The sequence below is a fragment of the Canis lupus genome, chromosome 5 (assembly GCF_003254725.2).
Source record: "Canis lupus dingo isolate Sandy chromosome 5, ASM325472v2, whole genome shotgun sequence".
Taxonomy (NCBI): domain Eukaryota; kingdom Metazoa; phylum Chordata; class Mammalia; order Carnivora; family Canidae; genus Canis; species Canis lupus.
The window spans coordinates 80678564-80704225 of record NC_064247.1 but is presented as its reverse complement, the minus strand read 5'-3'; the positions used below and the strand labels follow the sequence as shown (position 1 = coordinate 80704225).

Below are 25662 nucleotides of genomic sequence, written 5' to 3'. Positions count from 1 at the left end.
ATATTCAGAATAGGCAAATTCATAGACAAAAAGTAGATTATAGGTTGCTAGGGCCTGGAAATAGGGAATTAGAAAGGCTGTTGGGGGTCCCTGGGTGGCTTAGCAGTTTAGCACCTGCCTTCGGCCCAGGGCGCGATCCTGGAGTCCTGGGATTGAGTCCCGCGTCGGGCTCCCTGCATGGAGCCTGCTTCTCCCTCTGCCTGTGTCTCTGCCTCTCTCTCTCTCTCTCTCTCTCTCTCTCTGTGTCTCTCATGAATAAATAAATAAAATCTTAAAAAAAAAAGAAAGGCTGTTAATAGGGATGGAGTTTCTTTTTAAAGATTTATTTATTTATTTATGATAGACATAGAGAGAGAGAGAGAGAGAGGCAGAGACACAGGAGGAGAGAGAAGCAGGCTCCATGCTGGGAGCCCGATGCGGGACTCAATCCCAGGACTCCAGGATCGCGCCCTGGGCCGAAGGCAGGCGCTAAACCACTGAGCCACCCAGGGATCCTCCGGGATGGAGTTTCTTTTTGAGATAAGGAGAATTTTCTGGAATTACAACTAGTGAGTTGAACATCTTTTTGTGTTCTTGGCTCATTCGTATTTTCCCTTCTGTACATTGCCTATTCATATATTTTGCCCATTTGAAAAATTGGGTTATTTGCCTCTTCAAAATTTTTTTAGAATAAATCTTTTTTTATAAAACTGCTTTATTGAGATTATACTTTAAAGACCATAAAATAATACTTTAAATGTACAAGTTAATGATTTTTGGTAAGTTTACAGAGTTGTGAAACTATTGCTACAATACAATTTTAGAACATTTCCATTACTCCAAAAAGATCTCTATGCCAAACAGTCCTTCTTGTTCCTACCCTCAGCCCCAGGCAACCCTTAATCTGCTTTCTACCTCTATATAGATTTGCCTTTTGTGGCTGTTTCATGGGAGGGAACCATGCAACATGTGATCTTTTGTGGCTGGCTTTTCTCTCTTAGCATAATGGTATGTGTTTAAGTAATCTCTATGCCCAACATGGAGCTTGAACTCATGACCTTGAGATCAAGAGTCCGATGCTCTACCAACTGAGCCAGCCAGGTGCCCTTCTCTTAGCATAATGTTTTTCAGGTTTACCCAGGTTGTTGCATATATCAATATTTTGTCTCTTTTAATTGCTAAGTAATATTCATTATATGTATATATCACATTTTGTTTATTCATCAGTTGATGGACATTTGGCTGTAGAGGAAATCTTTCTTTTTAAAAACAGCTTTAAATGTCCATCAACTGATGAATGGATAAAGAAGACATTGTAAGTATACACAATGATATTACTCAACCATCAAAAAGAGTGAAATCTTGGGGCAGCCTGGGTGGTTCAGCGGTTTGGAGACCCAGGATCGAGTCCCATGTCAGGCTCTCTGCATGGAACCTGCCTCTCCCTCTGTCTGTGTCTCTGCCTCTCTCTCTCTCTTTCTCTCTCTCTCTGTGTGTCTCTCATGAATGAATGAATGAATAAATAAATAAATAAATAAATAAATAAATAAATCTTTAAAAAAAAAGAGAAATCTTGCCATTTGCAATAATGTGGTTACAGCTAGAGTGTATTATGCTAAATGAAATAAGTAGTCAGAAAAGACAAATATCCTATGATCTCACTCATAGGTGGAAATTAAGAAAGAAGTGGCGCAGCGGTTTAGCGCCTGCCTTTGGCCCGGGGCGTGATCCTGGAGACCCGGGATCGAATCCCACGTCGGGCTCCCGGTGCATGGAGCCTGCTTCTCCCTCTGCCTATGTCTCTGCTTCTCTCTCTCTCTCTGTGTGACTATCATAAATAAAAAAAAAAAAAAAAAAAAAAAAAAAATTAAAAAAAAAAAAAAAAAAAAAAGAAAACAGATGAACATATGGGAAAGGAGAAAAGGAAAAAAGAGGGAAACAAACCATTAGAGACTCTTAACAATAGAGAACAAACTGAGGGTTGATGGAGGGAGGTGGGGGATGGGCTAGATGGGTGATGGGTATTAAAGATGGCACTTGTTACGGTAAGTACTGGGTATTGAGTTGAAGTGATGAAACTGAATTCTGTTCCAGAAACCAATATTGTACTGTATATTAACTAAAATTTAAATTAAAAAACCCCAGCTTCATGAGATACAATTCACATACTGTACAGTTTACCTATTTAAATGTGCAAATTGGTGCACCTGGGTGGTTCAGTCAGTTAAGTGTCCAACTCTTGATTTCAGCTCAGGTCACGATCTCAGGGTTGTGAGACTGAGCCGTGTACTGGGCTCTGCACACAGTGGGGAACCTGTTTGAGATTCTCTCTCATCCTGCTGCCTACTCTGTAATCTCTCTGTCTCTCAAATAAATAAATCTTAAAAAAAAAAAAAAGTGTGCAGATCAATGGCATTTTATTACATTCACAGGTTTGTGCAGCCATCATCACAATTGATTTTAGGATACTTTATTACCCAAAAAGAAACCTCACACATACTATCAAAGCCCTCCACCACTCTTCCCTCCACTCTTCTTACCACCCTACCCCTCTACCCAGATTAGAGCCACTAATCTGCTTTCTCTTTCTATAGATTTGCCTATTCTGGATGTTGCATAAAAATGGAATTATAAAATATGTGTTTTTTTTGTGATTGTGACTCTTTTACCTAGCATGATGTTTTTCAGGTTCATATTGTATCAAGCAGGGCTTCATTCTTTTCTTTTCTTTTTTTTTTTTTTAAGATTTTATTTATTTATTCACAAGAGACACACAGAGAGAGGCAGAGAAATAGAGGGAGAAGCAGGCTCCTCACAGGGAGCCTGATGTGGAATTCTATCCCAGGACCAGGATCATGCCTTGAGCCAAAGGCAGATGCTCAACCAATGAGCCACCCAGGGGTCCCATTTAAAAAAAAGTTTTTTTTAGGGCAGCCCGGGTGGCTCAGAGGTTTAACGCTGCCTTCAGCCCAGGGCCTGATCCTGGAGACCCAAGATTGAGTCCCACGTCGGGCTCCCTGCATGGAGCCTGCTTCTCCCTCTGCCTGTGTCTCTGCCTCTCTCTCTCTCTCTCTTTCTTCTCTGTGTATTCTCATGAATAAGTAAATAAAATCTTTAAAAAATAAATTTTTTTTAAAGATTTTATTTATTTATTTGAGAGAGAGAGCATGCACAAGCAGCAGCAGGGGGAGGGGCAGAGGGAGAGAGAGAAGCAGGCTCCCAGGTGAGCAAGGAACCCCATGTGGGGCTTGATCTCAGGGTCCTGGGGTCTTGACCTGAGCGGAAGGCAGACGCTTAACTAAGCCACCCAAGCACCCCATATTTTTTTTTTATTTTTAAGTAATCTCTATACTCAATATGGCTTGAACTCACAACCCTGAGATCAAGAGTTGTATGCTCTACTGACTAAGCCAGCCAGGTACCCCAACATTTTATTACTTTTTATTGCTGAATACTATCCTTTTGTAGATATAGACTGTATTTTGTAATTCATCCTTTCATGGATATTTGGGTTGCTTTTACATTTTGGCTGTTAGGATCAGTGCCGCTATAGACATTCGTGTACAAGTCTTTGTGTATATATATGTCTTCATTTATGTTGGGTGTACTGCTAGGTCTTACATTAACTCTGTTTAACCATTTGAAGAACTGCCAAAGTGACTGTACCATTTTACATTCCCTCTAGCAGTGTATGAGAATGTAGAGTAAATCTTAAGTTATATTCTTTCAGGGCAGCCCAGGTGGCTCAGTGGTTTAGCACCACCTTTGGCCCAGGGCGTGATCCTGGAGACCTGGGATTGAGTCCTGTGTAGGGCTCCCTGCGTGGAGCCTGCTTCTCCCTCTGCCTGTGTCTCTGCCTCTCTCTCTCTCTCTCTATGTGCCTCTCATGAATAAATAAATAAAATCTTTAAAAAAAAAGTTATATTCTTTCAGGTAAGAAGGCAAATACTTTTGTTTTAAACTTTATGTATGATATTAATAATTTGTAGATATAAAACGCATGCTGAAAAATTCAGAACTCATCCTCTACAACACTCAGCTTTTTGCTAAAGTAAGATGTTTACTACACTTTCATTTAATTTGCTATTTAAAAAAAAAGATATTGGGGTACCTCAGTGGCTCAGTCTGCTGAGCATCTGCCTTCTGCTCAGGTCATAATCTCAGGGTCCTGGGATCGAGCCCCATGTTGGGCTCCCTGCTTGGTGTGGAGTGTGCTTCTCCTTCTGCCTGCCGCTCCCCTTGCTTGTGCTTTCCCTGCCTTCTCTCTGTCAAATAAATAAATAAAATCTTAAAAAAGAGAGAGAGAGAGAGGCACAATACCTCTCTACTCTACCTTTAGAGGGTAGACCTGGCATACAAATATAGAATTAAGGGGATCCCTGGATGGGTCAGCGGTTTGGTGCCTGCCTTTGGCCCAGGGCGTGATCCTGGAGACGGGGGATCGAGTCCCGCATCGGGCTCCCTGCGTGGAGCCTGCTTATCCCTCTGCCTGTGTCTCTGCCTCTCTCTCTCTCTCTCTCTCTCTCTGTGTGTGTGTGTCTCCCATGAATGAATAAATAAATAATATTTAAAAAATATAGAATTAAGTTGCTTATAGATAAAATATGATATGGTGACTTAGTGAATATAATGCTATTTTTGGTTTTTTTTAATGCCTTATTTAGAGACTTATGAAAAAAAGTTTTTATATTCTGTTCTCTAATATTCATAGGCAAGGTCGTTTTAGATTATAGGAAGAAGAAACTATATAAAGCAGTCTAGAAAGCAAATGTTCTGATTTAGAGAACAGGGCCCAGCTAACTTTCAGAAAGGTTATCTTCAGTCACATACCATCTAAGGAATATCGTGATGAAAAAATTGTTAAATGGTTGGGTGTGGAATAGCAGAAAAACTTGAAAGTGGCGTCAAGGATAGAACTAAATGTGACTAAACTTTGATAAAAAATCCTCATAGTATTTCTGGGAAGTAAAAAAAAAATTGCTTTTCGAGGAAAAAGAAAGCAAAACAACTTCTTTCTGGCAAGTGAATTAGCCTCCAAAAAATGGAGAGATCCAGAAATAGTGAATCCTATTGTTCCTATTCCTGTCCCCCAAAGCAGGGAAGAGGGGGGGGCCTAATTTGGTGAACAGTTTGGTGAATTTAAAACCTCCTGGAAAGGCAAGCAAAATGTTAGTTTGCTATAAACACTTGATGATGAACAAAAGATTGGGACTGTTATGAAAGCAGGAAGGGGTGTAGAAGGGTAATTATTTTCCCTACAAGGTTTTGGCAGCTCAGCTGCAGTGGGAAAACAGAGGAAATGTGTATGTTGGAGGAAAATGCTAAACACTGTGTAAAGTTTAACAACAAAGGATGTGTTGTCTTTATTAACTTTCTGCTAATACTCAATTACAGAGCACAGCTCCAAGGCAGGAAATAAGGAAAACATCTGGGACAGTTGAATCGATCCGACAAGTCACTGGGTAGCAAGAGGATACAAGAGGGTGTTTAATTTTAGAGCAGCATTTGGGAACATTTCCAGCTCTGGTTTTCTTTCTCTCTTCTCTTCTTTTCTTTTTAACAGATTTATTGGTATATAATTCACGTACCACACAATTCACACATTTAAAGCATTCAGCTCAGTGCTTTTAGTATATTCACAGTGTTGTGCAACTATCACCACAGATCTGATCTGAGAATATTATTGTCCGCCTGACCCAGAGTAGCTTTAGGTAACCACTGAAATATATTTTCCATCTCTATAGATTTTCCCATTCTGGATATTTCATATAAATGCACTCATGTAACACATGGTCTTCTTTAGTTGCCTTTTCACCAGCAGAATATATATTTTTAAAGATTTTATTTATTTATTCATCAGAGACACAAATTGAGAGAGAGGCAGAGACATAGGCAGAGGGAGAAGCAGGCTCCATGCAGGGAGCCCAATGTGGAACTTGATCCTGGGACCCCAGCATCATGACCTGAGCCGAAGTCAGACACTCAACCACTGAGCCACCAGGAGTCCCCCCAGCAGAATATTTTTAAGATTCATCCATGCTGTTGCATGAAGCAGTACTTAATTCCTTTTAATTCCAAGTGTATTCTATTATATGGATATACCACATTTTGTCAGTTGGTGGAAATGTGTGTTGTTTCCACATTTTGGCTTTTGTGAACAATGCTGCTAATAGATATTCAAGTACAAGTTTTTGTGTGGACATATGTTTTCACTTCTCTTGGTCTATATAGCTGGGAGTGAAATTGCTGGATCATATGATAGTGCTATGTTCAACTTTTTGAGGCACTGTCAGACTGTTTTCCAAAGTGGCAGCACCACTTTGCGTTCCCACCAGCAGACTATGAGAATTCCAGTTTATCCTCTCTGGCCAACACTACCACTGCCATGACCTCTTTTCTTTCTCCTCCTCCTCCTCTTGCTCTCCTTCTCTTCCGTTATTATAGCCTTACTGGTGAGAATGAAGTAGTATCTTATTGTGATTTTTGACTCACATTTCCCTAATGGCTAATGATCTTGAACAGCCCCTTGTGTGCTTACTGGCTATTTGCATGTCTTCCTTGGTGAAATTTCTATTAAGATCCTTTGTTTCAGCTCAGGTCATGATCCCAGGGTTCTGGGATTGAGTCCGATGTCGGGTCCCAGCTCAGTGAAGAGTCTGCTTCTCCCTCTCCCTCTGTTCCCCCACCCCTCATGCTGGTCTCTGTCTCTCTCACTCTCTCTCAATTAAATAAATAAAATCTTAATTTTTTTTTTTTTTTTAAAGAAGGGGCACTTGAGTAGCTCAGTCAGTTTAGCGTCTGTCTTTGGCTCGGGTCATGATCCCAAGGCCCTGGGATGGAGCCCTGCATCAGACTCCCAGCTCAGCGTGAGTCTGGTTCTCCCTTTGCCCCTCCTTCTGCTCATGTTTTTGTTTTGTTTTATTTTTATTTTTATTTTTTTATTATTTTTTTTAAAGATTTTTAAAATTTTTTATTAATGATAGTCACAAAGAGAGAGAGGCAGAGACACAGGCAGAGGGAGAAGCAGGCTCCATGCACCGGGAGCCCGACGTGGGATTCGATCCCGGGTCTCCAGGATCGCGCCCTGGGCCAAAGGCAGGCGCCAAACCGCTGTGCCACCCAGGGATCCCTGTTTTGTTTTATTTTTTTTTTATTTTATTTATTTTTATTTTTTTTTAATTTTTATTTATTTATGATAGTCACAGAGAGAGAAAGAGAGAGAGGCAGAGACATAGGCAGAGGGAGAAGCAGGCTCCATGCACCGGAAGCCCGATGTGGGATTTGATCCCGGGTCTCCAGGATCACGCCCTGGGCCAAAGGCAGGCGCCAAACCGCTGCACCACCCAGGGATCCCTGTTTTATTTTTAAAAGGATCCTTTGCCCATTTTTAAGTTGGGTTATCTTTTTTTTCTTTCTTTTACCATGGGTGGGTTGAGGGGATGAGATTCACCCTCACCAGCAGCTCTCCTCAAAGAAATCTTCATCAATCTCCTCTTGGTCTCCACACGTTTGATCCTTCTCTACCTTTTTTCTGAATGGGAAGTTTTTTTTAGTCCTACTCTCATCTTAGTCTGGTATCTTATGTTGGGGTTTTAAGTCTATTTTATCTTGGTGCCTCATTTGACATTTCCAATTGAATATCCTGGGTTACCTGTATCACAATAGCGTCTATCTGGCTGCCATCTCACCTAACTGCAGAGCCTCTTATTCCTCAAAGCCAATTTCCTTTTTACTGAATACACAATCCAGATCAGACTATTTTTCTGGTTAAGACTGTAGTGGAATTAGAAGTAACAAATTAGAAATTAGGAGTAGGCAGCTGGCTCAGTCAGGAGAGCATGCAATCCTTAATTTTGGAGGTTTTTTTTTTTTAAGATTTTATTTATTTATTCATGAGAGACACACACACACACACACACAGAGAGGCAGAGACACAGGCAGAGGGAGAAGCAGGCCCCCTGCAAGGAGCCCAATACGGGACTCATCCTGGATTCCGAGATCGTGCCCTGAGCTGAATCAACTGCTGAGCCACCCAGGTGTCCCAATCTTGGAGTTTTGAGTTCGAGCCCCATGTTGGGTTATAGAGATTACTTAAAAATAAAATCTTGGGGCTCCTGGATGGCTTAGTTGGTTAAGCATCTGTCTTTGGCTCAGGTCATGATCCGGAGGTCCTGGGATTGAGCCCTGAATTGGGCTCCCTGCTCAGTGGGAAGTCTGCTTCTCCCTCTCCTTCTGCTGCTCCCCCCCCACCACCCATATTCACTCTCTCTCTCTCAAATAAATAAAAAATCTTTAAAAATTTAATAATACATGAATAAATTAATAAAGTCTTAAAAAATAAGTTAGTTAAACTGACTAAGGCATACTACGGGAGAATGCCAGCAGAGAAGAGCAAGAAAGGAGACAGAAGTACCCCCCAAAAGGGCAGAATAATTTGAAAAGCAAAGTATGTGGCGACTGGTATGTTCAGTATACTTATTTAAGAAGGCAAGGATTGCATATAATCCATTTTTTAAAATTGCTTCTGAAAGAGGTAAAATAAAAATACATTTTGGTATTTAAGGAAATAAACCCTCGGCTTACTGAATGAAAATGTGGCAGGAGAAATTATAAGAGAAGGCCTTTTGATGCTTGCATCCTTCACATACAGCACAGAATGGAGCATTGTGTCTCTAGTGGGCTAGGTAGAAAGTTCTCAACAATACAGGTATACACATATATGCTCATTGAATTGAACTGAAAATTTGGCATAGCCACTTGTACTTTAGTGCAAATAATTTTAGTCATTTCTATGTGTGTGCCTTATGTCTGGTAAAGTTATCTAAGTTGAGAAGGGGATTTGCAGCTCAAATAACTTTTAGTCCAATGGCTTCCTATTCTGTCTCCCTCTGATTCTGAATGTCTGGGGCCCTGTCCCTAGAATACTTTTTTTTTTTGGTACTCCTTGGTATGAGAGGGATAAATGGTTTTTCTTTGCCTAGAGAGGTAAAGAGAGACCTAGGCTGCATAGGGATTGGTTCTGGCTAGGGCAGGATGAAAGAATTATAATTCTTTACAATTTGGACATTTTCATGCTCTTAAGAGAACTGGCCAGAATCTGATACTAGGTAGGACTGGGAGAGTTGGGGGGATGCTTCCTTTTAGTATTTCTCACAATACTTGCTGAGACTCCCTAAAGGCAGAAGAAATTTTAGGGTAGGAGAGGCTGGAAGGTACCTAATTAGTTTATATTCTTCATTCTCATTTCCATTTTATCTCTCTGTTTCTAGATTCAGGGAATCCTGACTTTAATTATCCAAGTCTTTTTTTGGCCATTTAATCATAGCAAATTTCTTTTTTTTTTTTTTCATAGCAAATTTCTAATTAAAGTTACTCTCGCGGATCGGCCAATTGATTCCTCTTTCTAAATTTTTAATTGTTTTTATAGAGTAAATTGGAATAATGGAATCTTAGAGCTTGAAGGAAATTTAGAAATAATTTCTTTTTTTGTTTTTGAATAGACTGTTTTTTTCCGGGCAGTTTTATGTTCACATAACAATCAAGCAGAGAGTTTTTCCATATATTTCCTGCCACCACATGTGCACAACTTCTCCCACTGTTAACATTTCACATCAGAGTATGACATTTGTTACAGTTGGTGAGCCTCCACTGACACACCTGTTTCATCCAAAGTCCATGAGTTATATTAGGGTTCATTGTTGGTGTGGTACATTCTTTGGATTTGACAAACTAATCCCTCATTTTGCAGTAAAGGAAACAAAATCCAAAAGATTGTGAAGTAACTTGTCCCAAATCATACTAGTGAATGCCAGATCTGGTCTGGGAACCAATCCTTTTGTCTCTTCTCTTTGACTCTGTGTTAAGATAATATTTGCATATGGTACACATTTAAGAAGTACAAAAGGCTTTGCAGTAAAAAATTAGTCTTCTCCCACCTATAGCTCTTCCTCAAAGGCAGTTATTCTTTCTGGATGTTTCCAATTCTAATTGAACTGTGACCTTGAATAACATGTAAAGGACTAAAAGAAGTGTCTTTGGGGTCCCTATGTGGCTCAGTCTGTTAAGTGTCAGACTCTTGGATTCAGCTCAGGTCATGACTCAGAGTTGTGAGATCGAACCCCACATCAGGCTCTGCACATAGTGGGGAGTCTGCTTGAGATTCTTTCTCTATCTCCCTCTTCTTCTCTTCCCTCCCCAAAATAAATAAATCTTTTTTTTTTAAAAAGGTATCCTTCAAAGCTGTGAGAGATTCACGTGTTAGATGGTACATTCAGATTCTGTGGTATAGTGTAGTGAAAAGCACCTGGCCTTTTTTTTTTTTTTTTTTTTTAAATGGGGACATGACCCTTTTTTTTTTTTAATTTTTTTTATTTATTTATGATAGTCACAGAGAGAGAAAGAGAGGCAGAGACACAGGCAGAGGGAGAAGCAGGCTCCATGCACCAGGAGCCCGATGTGGGATTTGATCCCGGGTCTCCAGGATCACGCCCTGAGCCAAAGGCAGGCGCCAAACCGCTGCGCCACCCAGGGATCCCGCACCTGGCCTTTTGAATCAAATAGACCTAGGTTGGAATCGGGCTCAAGGGTTGACTATCCATGTTACTTTTTTTTTTTTTTTTTAAGATTTTATTTATTTATTCATGAGAGACATAGGCAGAGACACGGGGAGAGAGAGAAGCAGGCTCCCTGTGGGGAGCCCGATGTGGGACTCGATCCCAGGACCCCGGGATCACACCCTGAGCTGAAGGCAGACGCTCAGCCACTAAGCCACCCAGGCGTCCCTATCCATCTTACTTTAGATAACAGTATTTATTTAACACTTGAGTTGCAGGGATGAAACAGAGTAACTTTCGATAGGTTCATTGTATACTTTAGCAAATAATTTGTGCTTAAAAAACTGTCAGTTCTCTTTTGGTTCAAGGAAACTTTTTAAAAAAGATTATTTTATATAACACACTCTGAAAGCATGCACAATGCAGAATAATGTATTAGGTAACTTGCCTTGTTCTCTTGCTTCTCACAAGTCTTAATTAAACTCAGTAATTGCATTAGAAGTTCTGGAACGTTACTATCAAAAGGATCAATGTGATATTTTAGAAGGCAGCATTTGACTAGTTTAATCTTTAACAGGGTGAAAAATCAAGTTACAGCCTGTACTGAATTTCACTGTTAGGACTCAGCTTGATTCATGTTTATATTTCCACACGTATATATCCTTGTAGAAGATAAGGCCATAAAGCAAGGAGACCGTTCCATTTACAATCACATCAGCAGGTATTTAGGAATAAGTGTAACATTTGCACAGGACTGTATATTTTAAGAAAAATATCTTAACATAAATTATCTTAACTGGTACCTATGCAAAAAGCTTAACACTTGCATTATGAATGAGGAAGCTGAATCCTAGGGAGGTTTAAATGTCTTACCCATGTTCACTCACATAATATGTGATTTTGGGCAATCATGTAGGTGTCAGAAACAAAATTCATACCCGTTTCCTGACTCCTGACTTGCTGGTGCTCTTTCAACTTTGCAGTGGTCCCTTAGGGATGTGCTTAACAATGTGATGGAAGTCTAGTAAATGAGAAGTGGAGTGTGTGAGGACTGCTTTTTGTTTTGCTCTGAATCAGAAACAGATGTTTATTCTTAATACTTCTGGCCATTTGACTCCTCTGGGTTTTTCCTTTCCTTTTTAATTTAAGTTTATAGTCAGTCCTTCCAGAGAAATTGAGTCCTTTAAATATCGAAGATAGGTTCTGAATAAGCCAATACACTAAAAGCAAACTTCCTATTGTTCAGTATGCTCTCCCTTCCATAGCTGAAGTTCTGTGATTCTTCAGCTCATTAACATTGATGGAATAGCTTCTAGCTATAGCTTTAAAAAAAAGAAAAGAAAAGAAAATACAGAGAACATTGTAATTCCTCTACAAAAATAGAGCTTTTGAGAACATAAAAAACATTCAATGTACTTTATTCATTCTTTCTTTGATTCAGTTAATCAGTCATATACACACACACAAATTTTGCCAAGTACATATAGAATGCCATATAGTCTGCTAGGTTTACAAACACAGAAATGATTAAGAGCCAGTTGCTGCCTTCAGGGAGCTCCCAGTCAAGCAACAAAGAGTTACCAGTAGTACGTGATCTGTTGTTAAGAGTACCCAGAAACATGTCTCTATTACTTGTTAAGAGTAGTCTTTAAGCTCAGATGAGGGGTTATAAGACTTAACCACAGACATTTCTTCTCATGGCTGGATCTGTGGTAGAAAGCCAAGATGCTTTCAGAAAGGAATGTGGAAATCCCCAAGCTGCCAGTGGGGTCGTTGGTACCCGTCTGTTTCCTCGAGTGATCTGTTCTGAGTCATTATGATTTTAATAAATCCATACTCCTTCTTATTTTGCTCCTCAGCCCTGTCCTATGTATTTATACCAGAAAAGCCACAGGTAGACATGGAAGTTCATCTTTTCTTCAAAGCACCATTTCACTTACTCTCAGAGAGGTTTTTTTACACCAAAGAATTGAAAGGGTACCTTGAAAGTCTGTGTCTCCCTTCCCTGCTTCAGTTTTCCTATCTCTTGGTGTTGTGTTGGGGGATCCCTAGTTCCAGCAGATACCTCAAGTAACCAGAAGGAATGTGATTCTTTCAACTGAACAGGATTTCATCTTTAAAGTGCTAACTTCAGAACTGATAGGGCAAGGGAAAGCATGTGGGGAGGGTTAGAAATTTTTACAACTTTGTCAAGTTTCAGTGTTTCAGAATTTTTTGGGTGGTGGAGAATTGGCTCATGTTTTTATTATTTTTATTTTTAAAAAATTATTTATTTATTTATTTATTTATTTATTTATTTATTTATTTATGAGAGACACAGAGAGAGAGAGAGAGAGAGGCAGAGACACAGGCAGAGGGAGAAGCAGGCTCTATGCAGGGAGCCCGATGTGGGACTAGATCCTAGGTCTCCAGGATAAGGTCCTGGGCTGAAGGCAGTGCTAAACCGCTGAGCCACCCGGGCTGCCCAGCTCATGTTTTTATTTTTTTTTCTTTTTCTAAGTTTTATTTATTTATGATAGTCACAGAGAGAGAGAGAGAGGCAGGGACATAGGCAGAGGGAGAAGCAGGCTCCATGCACCAGGAGCCTGACGTGGGATTCGATCCCGGGTCTCCAGGATCACGCCCTGGGCCAAAGGCAGGTGCCAAACCGCTGCGCCACCCAGGGATCCCCCAGCTCATGTTTTTAAACTAACTTTACCTCTTAATGGCTAAGGTACCAGAAAGATACAGAAGGAAGAAAGCAAATTTGTACTCAAGTCAGAGGATAATAGATGAGATACCAAAGAGTCCTTAAAGCTTGATTAATCTGACCTTCCTATTCTCTAGATAAGGAAACGGAGACTCAGAGAAGTCAGTTGATTTGTGTTAAGTCCCACAACTGGTCAGTGGGAAATAACCCTATGTGAAACATACTCCACTGTCACACTGCTGAGAAAATGGAATTTCCACAGGTCAAAATAATATATAAAGTATGGGATTGTGGTTCTGAACTTGAACTCTCATCCCACTGTGCCTCTAGGTGAACAGAAAAGAACCCCAACTAGAAGACTACACATAAGCACAGTCCAAGGAACTCCCACAACACCCATGTCAGGGCACAGATGCAGGGTAGTAGGGTCCTCTTCACTGTGGGGCAGGAACAGTTTACTATTGTGCTTCCTCAGTTGGTACTGTCACCAACCTAATGTGGAGGGGACTGGAAGGAATTGGCCCCAACAATTTCTTCCATATATAGTATGACTTCATTAGAAGAGCTATTGTTTTTGTTTTTGTTTTTTCCTAGAGCATTTGGTCATTGTCAGTGCTGTTGGCAAGAGATCACAGTGTGACATTGGCTGAATCAATGCAGCCTCCTTTATCCCTTGATGAGTCACTGAACTGCAGGTATATGTCAATGATCTGGGGAGTCCATGTGAATTGGGAAGTAACCAGATGCCACTTTGGGAATGTACATAGAGGGTAATGTTGGATGTGAGGTGCAGACCAAATGTTAACCTGCATATGAGTTGAGTGCTTGGCAAAAGATTGGAAGGAGGGCACTGTCCTTGGAAAGGCCTGGCCATAGTATGACCCTGGAGATCTACTTACTGGAAGACTTAGGAGGAAGGGGAGGTGGTGCAGAAGCTGCTGTCCGTGGTGCCGCTCAGGAACTCTTTCCCTACTTTGCAGAGGTAGCAGGCCTAGAGGTACTAATAGCCCAACAAGCTGGGGCCTATTGATTCAGAGGGAAGATGGCTGGGATAAAGTTGATATGGGTTAGGGACTGAAGCAATGAAAAAATGCACATAGGAGGTAAGTATTAGGAGGCCATGGAGTACATGCTTTATTCTTTTTAAAATTGTGGTAAAATACACATGACATAAAATTTACTATTTTAACTATTTCAAGTATACCATTCACTGACATTAAGTCCATTTGCAGTGTCACACAGTTATTGTCACTGTTTAGTTCCAGAACTCGTTCATCACCCCAAGTGGAAATGCCATACCCATTAATGAACCAGTTTCCATTTTCCCTTCATCCCACCCCTGTACAACTACTCATCTGCTCTCCATCTTTATGGATTGTGCATGGATTTTATGTCAGGCAGATTTGAGTTCACCCTGGCTCTGCCATTTACTAACAGAGTACGTTGGTTCAACTCACTTGGCTTCTCTGTCCTGTTTTCCATATTTTTAGAATGGGAATAAAAATACTTAACCTGTAGGACTCTTGTGAGGATTGATTATTAAATGTTTAGCTGAATAACCTTGTTGATTCTTGAGTAGACATTGCTATAAACGTTAGTTGTTTGCTTCATAAAAATGGTAACAGTGTCGTTCCTTTAAGTTGTATATTTCTGTCACAACTGCTTATTCACCAAGCATTCAAGTAACACAACTTAATCATCTATCACAATAGGTGCTGAAATAGAGAAATAGGCTAGTTGAAGAAGGGAGAGATAACTGTATATTTATGGGCTGATTATATCTTAGAAGCTCTAGTGCTATTGGAATTTAGAGGAGAAGAGTCATTAATGTTGGTTAGATGCTTATTAAATATTTGAACTAGTGAATGAATGGATGAACAGTTGTACAGTCAATGGAAAAGGTAGAACTTTCAAATGGCCCATCCAAAACTTTTGAAAAATAAATATCCTTCCATCAAGGAGGTTTTGTTTTGTTTTTTTTTAAATCTTATTTATTTATTCATGAGAGACACAGAGAGGGAGAGAGAGAGAGAGAGGCAGAGACACAGGCAGAGGGAGAAGCAGGCTCCATGCAGGGAGCCCAACGTGGGACTTGATCCCAGGTCTCTAGGATCAGGCCCTGGGCTGAAGGCGGCGCTAAACCGCTGAGCCACCTGGGCTGCCCCATCAAGGAAGTTTAAAATGGAGATATCTTTGGGCTCAGGACAAAGAGAAATTTATTATTGTCTTGGAAAGGAGGTGACAACTTCTATGTGTCAAGCAGAGGCCATTCAAGTTCTTTGAGACATCACAGAGAAAACTCATTGATCAATTGTTCTTAATACAAAAGCAGTACTTGTTCCTTCAGAAAAGTATAACAAGAGAACTTAAAAATGGGAAGAATTTATCAGTAACAATATCCTGAGAAATGGGCTTGATTGAATTCATGTTAAAGTTTGAGGTGCTTTGGCCCAGTAAAGCCAGTAAATAATGGAGATTTAACTCCATTTGGTTTTGGTTTTTTGTACAAAAGATGCTGGTAAGGAAGGATGGCTCCACAGGGATTACTTCTGGGAACACAGACTACAGAGCCAAACAATGGGCCCTTACGTTAGTTATCTGGGGGAATCTCTCTCTCTCTCTCTCTCTCTCTTTTTTTTTTTTTACCACTTGTAATTGGTGATATCATAATTAGGCCTGCATATTGCTTGTGAGCACTGCCATACAAGTCACCTCATTTAGCTGGGCTTATGGAGATTAGATCATGCACAGGAAGCTGGCTCCTTGGTTATCAGGCTCCACAGAGGAGCTGGGAGGTTTAAGGAGTGTGAAAAATTAGGATTGATTTAAAGGGACAGGCTCTCTGGAAAAGCATGGAGAGTTTTCCAGCTTGTGCCTCTATGACCTTTAGTATTACATAAACAGCACTGATTTCTACTTAAGTTAAACACATTTTAATTAATAATTAAAACCTGATAGTATAGACACAGATAATGATGATGAAAGGAGAAAGATGAGGAAGTGACAGTTAATTTTTTTTTAAAGATTTTATTTATTTATTCGTGAGAGACGGAGAGAGAGAGAGAGAGAGGTGGAGACACAGGCAGAGGGAGAAGCAGGCTCCATGCAGGGAGTCTGATGTGGGATTCGATCCCGGGGCTCCAGGATCATGCCCTGGGCTGAAGGCAGGCACTAAACCACTGAGCCACCCAGGGATCCCCTGATTATTTTTTTTTAAGATTTTATTTATTTATTTTAGAGAGAGAGAGTGCATTGTTGCACATGCGAGCATGCAAGTGGGGGAAGGGAGAGAGAGAGAGAGAGATTGAGAGAGAGAGAGAGAGAAAATCAGAGAATCTCAAGCGGATTCCATACTAAGCGCAGAGCCCAACAGGGCTTGATAGCACAGAGCCCGACAGGGGTTGATCTCATGACGGTGAGATCATGACCTGGGCCAAAATCAAGAGTTGGTGGCTTAACCTACTGAGCCATCTAGGCGCCTCATGATTACATTCTTAATATGTGTTACAGGAACTATGCTAGCATTTTTATCTTCCAGGTACTATATTAGATTCTTCTTCTTCTTTCTTCTTTCTTCTTCTTTCTTCTTTCTTCTTTCTTCTTTCTTCTTCTTCTCAGACTTTATTTATTCATGAGAGACAGAGAGAGAGAGAGGCAAAGACATAGGCAGAGGGAGAAGCAGGCTCCTTGCAGGGAGCTCGTTGTGGGACTTGATCCCAGTATCCCAGGATCATGCCCTGGGCCGAAGGCAGGCACTCAACTGCTGAGCCACCCAGGCGTCCCTATATTAGATTCTTTATAAACAGTTGGCTTATTAAAATTATGACGGTCTCCTATGGAAAAAAAGTTATAACAATCACCCATGGTCAAGTCTTAGCCCTCTTTTATTTATTTATAAATTTTTGTTTATTTGAGTAATCTCTACACCATTGTGGGGCTAGAATTCACAATCCCATGCTCTTCCAACTGAGCCAGCCAGGTGCCCCAGCCTCAGCTCTGTTTCAAAGGATGAGGAAAAGGAAACTTACAGAGGCCCTTATAAAGAATATTGAAAAAATAGCATTTTGCTCCTCTTAATTCTTTAAATTCCCTGCCTTGAATTATTATTATTATAATTGGTTTACTTGTTTTATTCTTCTTGGTAGATCACAGCAATTGAGAGAGAACAACTCTCATTTTTATACTCACTACAATGCCTAGGACAATGCCTAAATTCCAGTGGGTATTCACATAAAGCTCATTGAATCCATGTGTGTTATCCTTTTTAAAGGCCAACTAGAATGTGTAACGTAATTACTGTAATTACCGTTAACAAAAATTGGCATCCTTACACATTTAACCCTGTAAATCCATTGCAGAGCTAGATGCACGTTATAATTTCTTTTAACATTTTTTATGAACTGGAGAGAATAGGACATGCCCACATGGCAGTTATATCTTAAGAGTGACAAATCTAGAGCAAGCTTTGTTTTTGTTTTTCAAACCTAGTTTTAAGTTTTTCTATTTGGCATTAATTGTCTGTTAGTTCCTGAGAGCAGAGCCTTCAGTAATTAGAGAATTATTGTAGAGATGAGTGATGGCAGATTAGCCGGAGATACGAAGGTCATCGAAAGCAGGAAAGGAAGGGGTCAGGACATGGGTTAATTTACTCATTTTCCCCAGTATTTCTTCAGGCTGCACACACCAAAGGGTGCTGTTCCAGTTCAGGCTCCCTGTGTTTTGGCCTGTCTGACAATCTCAAATAGTTTTCTTAGCCTTAGAGCTAAAATTGTTCGGTTTAGGACTAAAGTGTTACTTAAGATAAGACTCTCTGTGCTGCTAATAGATATATGGTATTTGATTCCAATTTCTCTGGCTTTGCACCCATTGGTACCTCACATCATTTTCTTTTCCCTAGGTATACGTGGTCGGGAATGACCCTGTGACAGTTTTAGTGGATTCCCTGCTTCCAGTCCTGGGAGTGCTCTTTTCTCTCTACAGTTTTACCAAGCAAAGTGTGTCTCACATAAGGTAAACAGTCTAGAGAACCTTATTTATTTATAAATAGTGAAATCTATATTGAATGATGTTCTTATTCTTATAAAACTTAATGCCACTTTGTAATTTTTTTTCTTTCAAAATCAGTAAAACATTTGGGGATCCTCTTACTCTGCTCATCTGAGAAAGAAAGAAAGCTTTTCCTTTTAAAAAAGATTTTATTTATTTCCTGGAGAGGAAGAGCACAAGCCGGCGGAGCAGCAGAGGGAGAGAGAGAAGCAGGCCCCCTCCTCCAGCAGGGAGCCTGATAGGGGGATCGACAGGAGGACCCTGGGATCAGGACCTGAGCGGAAGGCAGATGCTTAACTGACAGCCACCCAGGCGCCCCGAAAGAGAGCTTCTCAGGTTGCAGGGGATTGAATGTAATTTTTAGAATGGCTTTCCTCAGCCTCAGTCCTAGACGTCAGAGACAAAATCCTTGTTTACGTGTGTAAACATGTCCCTGTTTGATCAGTGAGAAATACTGGAATTACATGTCTAGGGAGGAGGAAATGGAGAATGGATCATAACAACCTTGTGGGGAGTAAGAAGTCAAGTTGGGGAAATCTGGATCTGAATGTGGCACCCTGTAATTTAGACTTGGATTTGACGTGAGTGCTGCACAGTGTTGTTTGGAATGAAGGGATTTCTTAATCATCCTGAAAATAATCTTTTGTATTGGGATTTAGGTTGGCTTCATTTTGTATCAGCTCCATTTTCATAGATACTTATGTTATTTCTTCCTCCTTATATGAGTTTATATCCTTTTTAAAGTCCTAGAAAATTCTGATTTTTAGTGTTTAGAAATCCCCCACATGTGATCAGACATATAGTAATAGTACCCTCTTCATAGGGTTATTATAAAGACTGACTATAAAGTGTTGAGCACTCTCCCTGGATAATCACAAACTCAGTAAATGACAGCTATCCTCATCATTGTTAAGTGGTGAGGGAAAGCTCACATACTACCTTGGACTCTAACCTTTGGTCAACACATTATTGTAGCCCACAGCAACAGAGCAGAGAACACAGAGGAAGATGGAGACTATAACTACGTGAAAGAACTTCAAAGAAGTTCAAAGAACTGTCCATATAATGACTTTGAGTTTTGAAACCCAAATCCTCAGAGCACTATCATGTTCTCATCAGAGACTGAGAAGGAAGAAGCAAACGTTTATTCCACCCTGATCCTAGTTGACTGGTACAGATAAAAGGGGCTGAGGAATCACCCAGAATTTGTGGGTATGCTCTTTCTTGGTCACCAGCTCTTGTTCCCATTGATAGATGGTTTTATCAGTGTAAACTTTCTTTTATGGTATCTAATCCAAAGGCAATGGTACACTTGGAAATATTTAAAAAAACAAAAATAAAAATCATGGATCTTATCAGAGTTGCTTCTAGAGCCAAAGATTAGTCAGTCACTCACTGAATTTCAGGATATTAGATATATTCTGAGATTCACAGGAAGCATAGTTTCCAGTCCTGCACTTCAGTAGTACTAGGTGGTTGTGCCAGCATTTAGAATGCAGTGGAACCTGACAGTCTTCCTGTCTTTTTTTATGTTAGCTTGTTAGATGTGTAGAGTAAGATGACAAGCTCATTTATAACTGCTTTTTCTGCCAGGTCACTTTGCCAAGAGATCTTATTATGGATTCTGGGGAAGCTAGAGAGGAAGAAGGCAATTGCCAGCCTGAAAGGATTTGCAGGATTGGACAAATCTGCGTCCTCCCTTCATTCTTTGTGTCAACTTAGAGCTGCCACTCAAGGTGGCATAATTGTTACCATCAAAGAGGCCATTTGGTGAGTCCACCCACCCTTTACCCTCGCTCTTGGGATAGAATTGCACCCAGAAGGCCCTTCCCTGACTTGTCCACTAAGGGGCGCTGATAGAACAGGACCTAGAACTTCAAGCAGCCGAGGTGCTGCTATTTATAATCTCTAAATGAAATGTGAGCTCCTTAAATAATCCTGCAGGTTTTTTCCCCAGATGCTAGCTAATAGTAGATGCCATTTGCTGGAGCCTTGCAGCTCTGCATCACAAGTGCACTTACTTTGCAAGTCTTTGCCAGAGAATCAGAATAAAGGGTAGTCACATGTTTACCCTCAGCACCATAACCATCCAGTTCTCTTTCTGAATCTCCAAATGGTATATGTCTGTTCAGAGTCAGACTTATTCTTAAATGAAATTGTCTGATAGCTTTTATGTTAATTTTTTTGATGGGGGTTTCTTTCTCCTGGAGAGCAATTGGAAGGTACTTAATAAATATTAGTGGAATGGATAATTTATTTCTCTCACATTTCACAAATATATTTTAAGTTATTTCCTTTTTTGGGTGATATGTATAGATATTATGACCTCAGAATGTAAGTTCCTGTCGACCAGAGTCCCATACAGTTCTTAACTGCTGACAGATACTCAGATTTTTTTTTTTTTTAAAGATTGGATTTGTTTATTTATTCATGAGAGACACAGAGGGAGAGAGAGAAAGAGGCAGAGACACAGGTAGAGGGAGAAGCAGGCTCCATGCAGGGAGGATGTGGGACAATCCCGGGTCTCCAGGATCACACCCCAGGCTGAAGGCCGCGCTAAACCATTAAGCCACCTGGGCTGCTGGATATTCAGATTTTTATGTCTCATTCAAAGTGTGGCTGTTTATTAAAGTGTTAAATTTAATTTTTTATTCATGGTTAACTTAGTAAAGTTATAAAACACTCTATCAATAGGATGGACTTGAGAAAAATGGAAAACATACATTGATTGCAAGCAGAATTCTCAGTACAAATGCAAGCTACCAATTTCTTTTTATTTATTAATTTATTAATTTATTAATTAATTTATTTATTTATGATAGTCACACAGAGAGAGAGAGAGAGAGGCAGAGACATAGGCAGAGGGAGAAGCAGGTTCCATGCACCAGGAGCCCGACGTGGGATTCGATCCTGGGTCTCCAGGATCGTGCCCTGGGCCAAAGGCAGGTGCTAAACCGCTGCGCCACCCAGGGATCCCAAGCTACCAATTTCTTGAGAGTTGTTGAGCACTAGTAGGTTTTGTGGTTGTAACTATGCTCCTGAACTGAAAGAATTTAAAATTTAATGTGTTTATTTTAAGAACACTTTGGAATAGTTTAGTCTGAGATCAATCTAGTGAGTGTATAGGGAATTTTTTTTTTTGGGGGGGAATTTTATAGTTATAGTTTATAAGTTAAATCTTATCAGTATTAAAATTAATAGCTATTGTAACTGGTCTCTAGTGTACATCTTAGTGTATATCAGAATCAACAGTTCTTATTGAAACTATAGTTTCTCTTCATGGTAGAAGAAACATGAATAGGCAGTTATTGAATGAATCTCCATCTAATGCTGGAAGCAATGGACTCTTAACTCAGGGTTTCTACATAGACTTCTAGGTGTCCATAGTCCCTTTGAAATTATATACAAGAAATTTTTATGCACAAAGCTGATTTTTTTTTTAAAATAGGGTCCATAGTTTTCATTTGATACTTAAGATACTCCGTATCTCCGAAAAGTTGACATGCACTACATCAGAGAAGTGTGTGTGTGTGACTGATTTTATCTTTCATTCTAAAGATCTTGCTCCTGGTGCCAGTCCCCTAAAGGCAAGTCAGTCTCACCACTTACCCTTTCCCCTATCATTCTGTCCAGGAGCCCTAGTTATCAATAAAAAGTTTGTTTAAAGAAACACTAAGAGACACCTGGGTGGCTCAGTGGTTGAGCGTCTGCCTTTGGCTAAGGGCGTGATCCCAGAATCCTGGGATGGAGTCCCAAATCCGGCTCCCTGCAAGAAGCCTGCTTCTCCCTCTGCCTATGTCTCCGCCTCTCTCTCTGTGTCTCTTATGAATAAATAAATAAACTATTTTTTTAAAAATAAAGAAACACTAAAAGAGCAGCTTAGGTTTCATGATCTCTGGATCCAGAATTTTTTTTTTTCTGGACCCAGATGTAACTATAGTATTTGAAACTGAGTCTTTATCCTTGAAATTTTAAGAATGAATGAAATAGAATTTCATAAGGTAATTATTGTCATGTCTTTTTATTTTATTTATTTTTAAAGATTTTATTTATTTATTTGAGGGAGAGAGCAAGCAGAAGTGGAGGGGAGAGGGAGAGGGAGAAGCAGGCTCCCTGTTGAGCAGGGAGCCCAAAGTGGGGCTTGATCCCAGGACTCCAGGATCAAGGCCTGAGCCAAAGGCAGACACTTAACTGACTGAGCCATCCAGGTTCCCCTGTCATGTCTTTTTTAAAAAGTATTTGAATATAGTATTTCATTTTGACAGGGCGGTTCACAGAAGCTTAGAAGTGACTCTTAGCCATTTCAGTTTTTTTGTCTAATATAAAATGTGGTGTAGATAACATGACTAATCTGAAGGATGCTGGGAGATTCTGGGATAATGGAAGAAGTGATCTTAAGCTTAGTTAATAGGTTACCCATTCTACTAGAGGAGTATAAAGCCCACATCATTAGTGAACTGGCAAATTGGGGCTTACTGCCCAATGGAATGGCCAAATCAATTCTATTTCCTAATTGTATTTTTCAGTGATATGAAACAACATCTGTCATTTTTTTCTCAGTTTAGTCTGAAAACTTTTGTTTCCTTCTTTAATCACAAGAGCACATACCTTCTTTGTATAATGCAAAAAAGCATAAAGAGGAAAACAAAAGACAACTGCTATCCTAGTCACTGTTTGCATTTTTTTAGTGTTTTGTCTTCTAGTCCATCTGTGTTTATTTACATGATACAGTATAATAATATTGTATCTTGGCTTTTTCACTTATCCTGCAAATTAAAATTAAAACCCTTAGCACCTCATGAGAAGTTTCTTAAAACTTTTTTGCAGACATCGTAGCATTGCTTTTAATAATGTAGCCGTATTTTATTACCTGAAAATTTGGCTTACTCAGTTTTCCGAGTCTTTCTGCATTTTCATATTTCATCTCGTTAGTTCTTATTAGTTGAGACTGACTGCATGTTCTCCTGTAAGGATAGTATCTTTTTCTGCTGCCCATAACCCTTCAGGGGCTCATCAAAAAAAAGTCCAGCTTTCTTTGAATGGCATTCAAGGCCCCCCTGTAATCTGACCTTGCTTTGCTGACTTCTTTTTCTCAGAATATCTGCATACAACCTATACTTTAATTCCTCCTTGCTATTTCAGTTTATTGAAATAGTGGTAATTCTTTAACATCCATCTTCCTTCAAAAGCCACTTCCTTCATGAGTCTTTTCCCCACTGAGCAAATGACTATATACGACATCTTACCCTACCTTCTGAGAATAAATGCTTTTTTAGCATGGAGCATCAGGAAAATAATTTAAACAAATTTTTGAGATCTTTCTAATGCTTTACTGTATGAAAATACCATGTGTAACTTTGGAAGATTATTATGGAGTTTCAAAAATAATATCTCTGGGTGACACTGCCAAGATAAATCTTACTTCATGTTGCAGTGATGAAGATGAAGATGAAGCCCTGTACCAGAAGGTGTCCTCAGAGCAATGTCGGGTAGAGCATCTCGGGGACTTGTTATCCCACTGCCAAGAGTGTGGTTTGGCAGGTGACTTCTTCATCTTCTGCTTGAAGGTAAGAACTACATATATGATAAGGGCATGGTCAGCTTTATTTCAGGATACAACCAGGATCCCCTTTGAATTTTCAGGGCAGTCATAATTTTAGCTCCTAAAATTAAGGTCCTAATCTTAGAGAGAAATAATCACAGGATGTAAGAGTAATTTATTTGTTAGTAGCCTTTGGGTTGGTAAAAAGAAAAAAAGCAGTACACATATGATTGGACTGTTTTCCGAGGTGATCTGCCCTGAACTTTTAGAGATGACCAAAGTAGAACTCTTGATCTATGAAAGGGTTAATCTTTGCTCTGTGTTGACAGTAAGTACTCTTTTGAAGTTAATAGCAGGTTTTGCAGTTATGGAGTAATCCTTTATCCTTTCTGACTGTTGTTTTGTCAGGTATTTGGAAAGCAGATTTAGCAGTTCTGCCTTTCTCGTTTCATTTTGTAACCACCTGAAACCTTTTCCGGGTCTGTTTCTTAGTGTTGGTGATTGTGCTTCCTCTTGCTCTAATCTCTGACAGCAACTTGTACCTCATACTGTACTCCTTATTTGCATTGTTGGAGACTGTCAACGGGGTGATCTCTGATTTTCTGTCCTCCAGCTCTGCCTTCTACTTTATTTTCCCTAAAATAAAGTGTCTGTTCTAAGAGAATGTCTGTGGAGTTTGAGGTTGGAGTGGCTAGAGGGGAATACAAGGAGAGAATCAGGGCTAACATTTCTAGAACTTGAAATAGGGGCCATTTTTTGATGCTTTTCTCACCTCTTGTGTTCACTTTTCTTTCTTTCTTTCTTTCTTTCTTTCTTTCTTTCTTTCTTCTTTCTTTCTTTCTTTCTCTCTCTCTCTCTCTCTCTTTCTTTCTTTCTTTTCTTCTTTTTTTTTTTTTTTTAAAGATTTATTTATTTATTTGAGAGAGAGAGAACACAAATGGAAGGGCCAGAGGGAGAGAAAATCTCAAGCAGATTCTGTGCTGAGCATGGAGCCCAGTGTGTGGCTCGATCTCACAATCCTGAGGTCGCAGCCCTGAGACCACAACCTAAGCTGAAACCAAGAGTTGGATGCTTAATTGACTGGGCCACCCAGGCACCCCTTCCTGTGTTCACATTCTATCCCCTTACTTAGTCACCCATTGTAAATAACATTACAAGAAAATGTGCTCTTAATCAGAGAATTTTAAAAATTATTTTAAAAAGCAAAAAATCAGGGGATCCCTGGGTGGTTCAGCGGTTTAGCGCCTACCTTCGGCACAGGGCATGATCCCGGCACAGGTCCCGGGATTGAGTCCCGTGTCGGGCTCCCTGCATGGAGCCTGCTTCTCCCTCTGCCTGTGTCTTTGCCTCTCTCCTCTCTCTCTCTGTCTCTCATGAATAAATAAATAAAATCTTAAAAAAAAAATCAGAGGCGCCTGGGTGGCTCAGTTGGTTAAGTAACCGACTTGATTTTGGCTCAGGTTGTGATCTCAGGGTCATGGGATCGAGCCCTGTGTCAGGCTCTGCCCCGTGAGTGGAGCCTGTTTGAGATTCTCTCTCTTCCTCTCCTTCTGCCCTTCCCCTCTCACCCCCACCCCCCACTTGCACACACCGCACACTCTCTCTAAAATAAAGAATAAATAAATTCTTTAAAAAAACAAAAACAAACAATCAAAGGACTTTGCTTAAACCCAAGGTTTTTGCACCTTGGGTACTATTGGCATTTTGGGCTGGGTAATTTTTTGTTGAGAGGCCAGGGGCTTCCTGTGCTTCCTTGTAGGATGTTTAGTAGCATCCCTGACCTCTACCACTAGATGCCTATATCACTCCCCAATTATGAAACCAAGAATGTCCTAAGACATAGTTAACTGTCC

General features: G+C 40.1%; 1 protein-coding gene across 5 annotated transcripts in view; it reads left to right on the top strand.

The window, feature by feature from the left end:
- The window catches only part of TANGO6 (transport and golgi organization 6 homolog), a 200397-nt gene that overhangs the window by 36684 nt on the left and 138051 nt on the right, over nt 1-25662 (top strand). For all 5 annotated transcript variants that reach the window (XM_025426651.3, XM_025426653.3, XM_025426655.3 and 2 more), the window contains 3 exons: nt 18119-18231; nt 19861-20037; nt 23702-23834. In XM_025426651.3, coding sequence (XP_025282436.1) covers nt 18119-18231; nt 19861-20037; nt 23702-23834 — 423 coding nt within the window. The remainder of the gene's footprint in view (nt 1-18118; nt 18232-19860; nt 20038-23701; nt 23835-25662) is intronic.